General features: G+C 39.7%; 1 protein-coding gene across 4 annotated transcripts in view; it reads right to left on the bottom strand.

Moving 5' to 3' along the window:
* RPP30 (ribonuclease P/MRP subunit p30) overlaps positions 1-9,508 on the bottom strand; it is a 37,799-nt gene that overhangs the window by 647 nt on the left and 27,644 nt on the right. For all 4 annotated transcript variants that reach the window (XM_073685547.1, XM_073685548.1, XM_073685546.1 and 1 more), the window contains 3 exons: positions 8,475-8,504; positions 1,872-1,909; positions 451-530 (listed from right to left, as the gene is read on the bottom strand). In XM_073685547.1, coding sequence (XP_073541648.1) covers positions 451-530; positions 1,872-1,909; positions 8,475-8,504 — 148 coding nt within the window. The remainder of the gene's footprint in view (positions 1-450; positions 531-1,871; positions 1,910-8,474; positions 8,505-9,508) is intronic.

Here is a 9,508-nt window from a genome sequence, read left to right as displayed (position 1 = left end):
ATAGAAAGGAAGAAATCGGGGCTGGTGATGGTAGCACAGGAAGACTGTATGGGTGTAGACTTAGCACAGCAGCTATAATATCCTACAGAGTGATACTGGAACGAAAGGGGGGAGTCTTCCCCAACATCAGTACTGATTGTGCAGGGGCGCACCCATCTGCTTCTGCCAACGTCCAGTTGGCAATGTAGTTTTTTCTTTTTTTTTTTAATAACCAAGCAACTGTACAACTCTGCATTAAGTAGCAAAAGGTTCCCTTTAATTCCTTTCACTAAAGAATATATTGTAATGCTTTGGCTCATCTGATCGGTTTCCACTGCTGAACTCCAGAGTGTTGAGTGCTCTGCAGAACCCCTTCATTCTGGAAATCAGTGGTGGTCACCAATGCGCTGTTCTTAGAGGTGTCTTGGATATGACATGATGTTAACTGGATATTGTATTACGTGAACTTACCACCATGTAATAGGGCCGCCCGACAGTTGGTAGACAGCGCAGCCTTGGAAGATCTTTCGGGCAAGCCAAACAGCAAACCTCTAGTATTAGATTCAGGATTTTACACAGAAAAAGTTTCTTAATGTGACAATTTAAAAAGAAAACCAGTCATTAGAAGCAAAATCAAAATTCGAGCCACATATACTGGAGACAAGAGCGGCCATATTTCAGCTCTCCCCGTGATCGGGCATTTATAAGACAAGCGCTACTATCATCTACTTGCTGATTTAGCCAATTATAAGGACAGTATCAGGATATTATTGCTTATATCCCTGCTTCTCTGACCAGAGCTGCCATGTAATACGATTTACCTACAGCATGGAGATAAAGACACCAGATCATACTTCACAGATCAGCTGGCCACATAGAGACTTGGCCAGGACTGACAGGTCATAAAACAACAAGATGGTCAAGGGTATTCCTCTTTAACTGTATCTCACTTCAGTGATCTACTTTTCCTACCAAGATTGCAAGTGGCATCAGTGCCTGGGGCAGTGCATGGGCAATAAAGGTCCTCATGGCGCTGCAAGACCCAGTGCATCAGCCTGGGCATGTACCGCCCCAAGCACGGATGAGAGATCTTATTGAGTAAGGCAGATCACCGAAACAAGAGTGACCTGTCAGTCAGACATAAGCAGCGGGTGGGGAATAAGGCTGGAGGGCAGGAGCACTGGAAGCGCATCGTCCCACCCTAAAGCACTTGCTGCTCATTTGCATACAATTTCAATGCTGGCTCTCAGAAATTGCAAGATGGATTCCTACAAATCAAGGTATGCATTTAATCAGAATGAAAATCCCTGTACTTGCATGGCATTTGTTTGAGATTTAAAACTTACGACAAGGTCCCTTTAATATGCACCAAAATTGGTGCAAAAATTGTTCAAACAAAAAAAAAAAAACGAGACACAAAAGAGGTGGTGGTAGGCAGGGTACCTTCAACCGCCCCCATCCGGTTTATTGTGTCCAAGGAACGCATTTCCGAATCCGCTCCAGAAAGTTTATTGGTACATACACAGATGGGGACTGTCCTGATAATACTGTGGATAGATGACGAATTTGGTTCAGATTCAAAACCGGTGTTCTTTGGACACCGCAAAACATTTCTTGTATACGCAACAAGCATTATCAGTGGGTAAATACTTCTAGTGCCCATGAAAACTTTTCATCATTTTGCATTATTTTCTAGTCGGCAAACCTGGATCTAGCTGCTCCCACATTACACCATAAATAGTGTTGTGGTCCAGCACAACCCGAGAAGGCGAGTACAGTACCCCACTATGTACCATGTAACTCATCTATTATAAGTGGCTCTGCACATGAAGCCCTGCAGACGTTATGCTGAGAACAAATCAGTTCCATGTATATCTAATTAATAAGGATACAAGGTGGCAACGTCATAGGGACCTCTCAAGTCCAACGGCTAAAAAACAAAAAAATAATCATGAAATCACTATGTTCACAAGGATATAATAAAGATAATACTACTAATAATAAATATTTACATTCAAGGAAAGACATTAATGTCTAAATAGATTTCTCAGCTATTGGAGCATATACTACTGTCAGGGTAGGTTCACACGACTGTATAAAAAAAATCATTCAGAGCTTCAGAGAAGCGGGACGATTTTTATCCACTTGTCATCCATATGCAATCCGTATACAAGCTGTTATTTTTATAGTAGTTATTAATCATTTAGTTTCCTATGTTACAGAATTGCAAATGTATCCATAAAAATCCGAGGATTTGAGGCATCCGATTTTTTGTGCCTTAGACGTGAATGGGCGAGTCTCATCTGATTCAAGAAGGAAACTCAGGCGTGCTGTGATTTTTTTTCTTTTTCACCCCAAATCAGTCAAGGGGAAAAAAAAAATCGTTCATCGGCACTGCCCCATTGAATTACATTGGTAGAGGTGCGATCCTTTTTTTTTTAAATTTTTTTATTTTTATTTTATTTTGAGTCCAAGACAGCACTTGGACTCAAAATACGGTTGTGTGCACAAGCCCCTAGAATGAATTTAAAAGTCAGTGTTCAGACCACTCAGCCTCAAATGCCTATTACTTTTCCCAGGTATTGCAGTCAGCGTGGACGTCTAAATTAAGTTTTAGTAGTAGATCCAGACAGCGATCAGGGAAACCTTGAGCGGACGCCGTACCATACAGCAGATAATGGAAAATGAAGTTCGTAATACCACGTCCTCCGTGTACGGTGATTTTCCGCATACAGTATACTTGATTCAGCTCTATTTTCTGGTAGAACATATACAGGTGCTTCTAACAAAATTAGAATATCATCAAAAAGTTAATTTATTTCAGTTCTTCAATACAAAAAGTGAAACTCATATTATATAGAGTCATTACATACAGAGTGATCTATTTCAAGTGTTTATTTCTGTAAATGATGATTATGGCTTACAGCCAATGAAAACACAAAAGTCGTTATCTCAGTAAATTAGAATACTTTATAACAACAGCTTGAAAAATGTTTTTAAAATCCAAACTGTTGGCCTACTGAAATGTATGTTCAGCAAATGCACTCAATACTTGGTCGGGGCTCCATTAATGCGGCGTGGCATGGAGGCGATCAGCCTGTGGCACTGCTGAGGTGTTATGGAAGCCCAGGTTGCTTTGACAGCAGCCTTCAGCTCGTCTGCATTGTTGGGTCTGGTGTCTCATCTTCCGCTTGACAATACCCCATAGATTCTCTATGGGGTTAAGGTCAGGCGAGTTTGCTGCCAATCAAGCACAGTGATACTGTTGTGTGTAAACCAGGTATTGGTACTTTTAGCAGTGTAGACAGGTGCCAAGTCCTGCAGGAGAATGAAATTTCCATCTCCAAAAAGCTGTCGGCAGAGGGAAGCATGAAGTGCTCTAAAATTTCCTGGTAGACAGCTGCGCTGACTTTGGTCTTGATAAAACACAGTGGACCTACACCAGCAGATGACATGGCTCCCCAAACCATCACTGATTGTGGAAACTTCACACTAGACCTCCAGCAGCTTGGATTGTGGCCTCTCCACTCTTCCTTCAGACTTTGGGACCTTGATTTCCAGATGAAATGCAAAATTTACTTTCATCTGAAAACAACACCTTGGATCATTGAGCAACAGTCCAGGTCTTTTTCTTCTTGGCCCAGGTAAGACGCTTCTGGCGTTGTCTATTGGTCATGAGTGGCTTGACACAAGGAATGTGACACTTGTAGCCCATGTCCTGGATACGTCTGTGTGTGGTGGCTCTTGAAGCAATGACTTCAGCAGCAGTCCACTCCTTGTGAATCTCCCCAAATTTTTGAATGGCCTTTTCTTAATCCTTTCAAGGCTGCGGTTATCCCGGTTGCTTGTGCACCTTTTCTTACCACACTTTTTCCTTCGACTCAACTTTCTATTAATATACTTGGATACAGCACCCTATGAACAGCCAGTTGCTTTAGCAATGCACTTATGTGGCTTACCCTCCTTGTGGAGTGTGTCAATGACTGCCTTCTGGACATCTGTCAAGTCAGCAGTCTTTCCCATGCTTGTGGAGCCTACTGAAACAGACTAAGGGACCTTTTTAAACGCATCGGAAGCCTTTGCAGGTGTTTTTTGTTAATTATTCTAGTTTACTGAGATAATGACTTTTGTGTTTACATTGGCTGTAAGCCATAATCATCAACATTAACAGAAATAAAAGAGCCTCATTTATTAAAATTCTTACAATAAGAGTCTTGTCCGCAACAATCAGACTGCAGCTTCCATTTGTAAAACTGCACTGGAAAAATGAAAGCTGATCTCCGATTGGTCGCTATGGGCAAGTAAAACTTTTACTGTTAGGGCATGTTCACACTACTTCTGATTCTGACATTTAAAAACAACTGTTTTTCAAGCACAAGACGCTTCAGGAAACGCTCCGGTTCTCTGCAGTTTTGTAAACTTGAGTCTTGCTAGCTTTTTTGGTCTTTTCGTGAGCGTTAAAAATTTCTTTAAATTTTTTCCCTCAGCTTTTTTTTTTGTGGCAGAAAACTGGGGAAAGAAAAAAAAAAGGCTCGATTGTGTACATGCTACTTTTAAATGCTTGGCGTTTTTTGAAAGCCAGAAGAGTTTAAAAAAAAAAATGTAAAAGACAGAACACACTGCATAATACAAACAGGAAGATTCTTTAACATAGAAATTAATTTGTTCACCCTTTTGAGTGTTTTGTTAGCATAATTTTCAGCTCTAAAAAGACAAAGTGCAAATATACCTTCAGACAGTTTTGATAAATGAGGCCTAGTCTTTGTTGTCCACAGCAACCAATCAGCGCTCATTTTTATATTCAAAAACTGCTGTGGTAAAATGAAAGCTGCTCTGTTACTGGTTGCAACGGGGCACAAAGACCATTTTTATTTTGATAAATAGGTCTCAGGTATACAGCAGATTATATTTGGGTTGTTACTCCTTACATTGAGTGTAGTAAAAGTATACAGCCATGGCCAAAAGTGTTGGCACCCTTGAAATTTTTCCAGAAAATTAAGTATTTCTCCTAGAAAATTACTGTAATTACACACTTTGTTCTACATGTTTATTTCCTTTGTGCGTATTGTAACACCATAAAAAAAAAAAAAAGAAAAAAAAAAAGACAACAATCCTGAAAAAAGGGCAAATTGGACATAATTTCACACAAAACCCCAAAAATGGGCTGGACAAAATTGTCGGTGCCTTTCCAAAATTGTGGGTAAAAAACTTTGTTTCAAGCATGTGATGCTCACTCAAACTCACCTGTGGCAAGTAACAAGTGTTGGCAATATGAAAATCACACCTGAAACCAGATAAAAAGGGAAGAAGTAGACTCAATCTTTGCATTGTGTGTGCCACACTAAGCATGGAGAACAGAACGAGGAGAAGAGAACTGTGTGACAATCTCAAGGTTACCAGTCCATCTCCAGAGATCTTGATGTTCCTTTGTCCACAGTGCGCAACATAAATCAAGAAGTTTACAACCCATGGCACTGTAGTGAATCTCCCTGGATTTGGATGGAAGAGAAAAACTGATGAAAGGTGGCAATGCAGGATAGTCTGGGTGGTGGATAAGCAGTCCCAATCAAGTTCCAAAGAAATTCAAGCTGTCCTGCAGGCTCAAGGTGCATCAGCGTCAGCGCAAACTATCAGTCAGCATTTGAATGAAACAAAACGCTATGGCAGGAGACCCAGGATGACTCCACTGCTGACACCGAGACATAAAGCTAGACTGCAGTTTGCCAAAATCCTTCTGGGAAAGCGTCTTGTGGACAGAGGAGACCAAGATAGAGTCGTTTTGGTAAAGAACCTGATTCTACTGTTTACTGAAAATGCAATGAGGCAGACAAAGAAAAGAACACAGTACCTACAGTCTAATATGGTGGAGGTTCAAAGATGTTTTGGGGTTCTCTTGCCGACTCTGGCACTGGGTGCTTCGACTGTGTGCACGGAATCATGAAATCTGAAGATTACCAAAGGATTTTGGGTTGCAATGTAGTGCCCAGTGTCAGAAAGCTGGGTTTGCATCCTAGGTCATTGGTCTCCCAGCAGGACAATGACCCCAAACATATTTCAAGAAGCACCCAGAAATGGATGGAACCAAAGCGCTGGGGAGTTCTGAAGTGGCAGCAATGAGTCTGGATCTAAATCCCATTGAACATCTGTAGAGATCTTAAAACTGCTGTTGAGAGAAGACGCCTTCAAATAAGAGAAACCTGGAGCAGTTTGCAATAGAAAAGAGTAGTCCAAAATTCCAGCTGAGAGGTGTAAGAAGCTTGTTGATGGTTATAGGAAGCGACTGATTACAGTTATTTATTCCACAGGGTGTGCAACCAAATATTAAAGTTTAGGGTGCCAACAAATTTTGTCTGGGCCATTTTTGGCGTTTATGTACAATTTGCTTTTTTTATCTATGTTTTTGTGTTGTTCCAATACACACAAAGGAAATACTCATGCGTATAACAAAGCACATGTCATTGCAATAATTTGTCTGGGAAAAATACTTCATTTTCTGAAACAATTTCAAGGGTGCCAACACTTTCGGCCATGACTATATATATCCAGAGCGGGGCTGCATTTCATAATCAAATAGTTGTGCAACTGCAAAGCCAAGGAATCTCCGTGCTTCTTATCACTAGATGGATGTAGCCATGTGGAGAATATCAACAGTCCTGAGAGACATACATTACGTAGACGGGGATGTATTTGGGAAAGTCCAAATTGTTGAAACTATATTGCTTGTAAAAGAAACACAAGATATTAGGGGCCCAAGACCAGCAGTGGATCTAGTCAGCTAGTTGTGGTCAGCCTTGGACGACTTACTGCATTGCTTCTGAAACAGCCCGCAAGGTAATTTACAATTTTATCACTTTTATGCTTCTTCTGTAACTTTTATCTTATCACATATACTTTTTAAACTTAAGACTATGTTCCCACAGGTTGTATTTTTTTTATGTCAGAAATCTGCAGCAAAACTGATCTCTGGCAGGAAATCAGCTGCGTCAAAATCGCAGGTCTTGCTGGTTTTTTTTTCCTTTTCAATTTATGCATGTACATAAAGTTCTGTAAAAAAAAAGAACCCCATTCTATTTTGCTATCAAAAACAATGAAAAAAAAAAAAAAAAAAAAAAAAAAAAAAATTACCTGCGTTTTTTCACCACCCATTACTTCCTATGGGTGAAAAAACACTGAAAGAAGTGACATTCTCTATTGTCCAAAAACCCAAAGCAAAAAAAAAAAAGAACAACAAGATGTGTGAACAGATTTCTGGTTTCTCATAGACTTTGCTGGTACTGCAAAATGCACCTGAAAATTTGCATAAAAGCTGAAAAACCCAACGTGTGTGAACATCACCTAAGCCTCATACAGAGGTCAGCTTTTTACAGATCGAGCACATCCCCATTGTAGTCTGGAGCGGTTTTCTTTTTTTTTAGTGGACTAAAGCACATGTAAAAAAAAACAAAAAACAACCTCAAACAAGCAAACATCATTTTTGATCATAGGGACTCATCCAATGGGTCAGTGAAAAAGCAGACAGAACACATCATCCGATCAGTGTCCATTTACTTTTTAAAAGGGGTAGCTTCATTAGAATCAAAGGGTTTGTCTCATCTTGTTAAATAGGCAACATGGCAAAGTGCATCAGCTTTGCAATGAAAGATTCTCAAAAACGGAGCGCTTTTACTTTGATTGTTTACCGCTTGTTGTCTAGGTTACCGACCACCTGCAGTCTAGCAGTGAAATAAGGTCTCTTACAGACAGCACAGTCTTTCACACACTTTGCTATAAACCACCATTCATTGACTTGTGCTTTTACATCATTTCTTGTACAGTAACGATCATATTTGGTATCTTTAGCTCCTACCAGCAATTAAAATTGGATGTCTTTTTGTGTCTTACGGAGTTTAAAAAATGAAACGTAAAAATTAAATATTCTGAGAAATAACTTTTTTTAAATTTGTCATCAACCGAGCTGTGTTACAACTTGTTTTTATGGGGCGATCTGGTGTATTTACTGGTATTATTTTGGGTTACACACAACTTTTTGGCAGTTTTTAATCCAATTTTTGCCAGAATGATTAAAAAAACAGCAAAAAAAAATTATTCTGGCATTTTTGTACTTTTTTTTATTGTGTTCACGGTGTGGGATAAGTAATGCAAACCCTTAAAATTAATAAAGATTTTTTTTTTTACAAATGGGATAATGAAGTTAAAATGAAATTTGGATTTTTCTTTCACTTTTTTTCTTAGCTCACCCAAGAAACTAACGTACAAGTCATGACTATGTACAATACTTTGGTAATTGTGTACTACACACTGCAATACAGATCTCTTACGAGGTCAAAAGATGGCAGACACTAGGGGGGGGGGTGCAGTGGGGCCTCTATCCATCCACCAGGCACTGGGTTTTTAGTTATCACTTTATGCTGTAATGTATTTGCCCATGGTTTGTGAGTATGTAGGACAGTGAACACTGGCAATGCCCGCTCTTTCGTGGCTTACAGTGAACTTACCTTTTCTGCTCCACTAGATAAAATAACATTCTAAAATAAAAAAAGAAAAACATGATCAGTAAATTAACATTATACCAGGAATCAAACACTTTCTTCCTCGACGTGACATTATATTCCGCTACTGTGCAGTATTGTGTCTGTGGTTCGTCAGTCTCATTCTTATGGCACTACCCTATTCACGAAAACAATCATGAGTGCACAATTCACTTTCTCAACTTATATTTTCCATCATAAATACCTCGCTATGACATTATGGTACTTGCACTATGGTCTCTTTCACATGTCAGTGTCTCCAGTACGTGTGATGACAGTTTTCACATGTACTGCAGACACATACACACGTAGACCCATTCAAATGAATGGGTTTGCGCAATTCAGTGTATTTCCATGGACCGTGTGTCTGTGGGCAAAACAACGTTTTTTTGGGGTTTTTTTTTTGCACACCTCACAACGTCCCATACACGTGCACACTGATGACATCAGTGTGTCATCAGTATCACACGTACTGGCGCCTGGGAATCAGCGGTACAGTAAGTGCTATAGGAATCTCTCATCATTGTCCCCTGCTTGTGCTGCGATCAGCACAAGCAAGGGACAATAGTATTCAGTTCCCACTGTCTCCAACAAGAGTAAAAATAAGAATAAAATAAACATATTATACTCACCTTTACACCCAATTCCCTGAAGCCATTGTCCCCTGTAAACAAACCAAAAGTAAAAAAAAGAATATTAATCACCCGTCCAATGTTGATAATTTAATGTCCCACACAGTAATCCATCTGACCTACATTTTTTCGTCAGTGTCTGCGGTCACCTCAAGCCACCGCTCATGCTGATTAATAAATGTCGGTCAGATGAATTACGGCATGGGACACTGGATTATTTAATCTTTGGACAGGTGAGGAATATTGTTCTTTATTTTTGGTTTGTTTACAGGACAATGGCTTCAGGGACTTAGGTATAAAGGTGAGTATAATGTGTTTTATTCTTATTTTTACACTTGTTGGAGACATCGGGAGCAGAATACTACTCTC

This window comes from Phyllobates terribilis, unplaced genomic scaffold, assembly GCF_046119375.1.
Source record: "Phyllobates terribilis strain yellow unplaced genomic scaffold, ASM4611937v1 Scaffold_5__5_contigs__length_657084704, whole genome shotgun sequence".
Lineage (NCBI taxonomy): Eukaryota > Metazoa > Chordata > Amphibia > Anura > Dendrobatidae > Phyllobates > Phyllobates terribilis.
The sequence above is the reverse complement of the archived record's forward strand: the minus strand, read 5'-3'. Positions and strand labels throughout refer to the sequence as shown.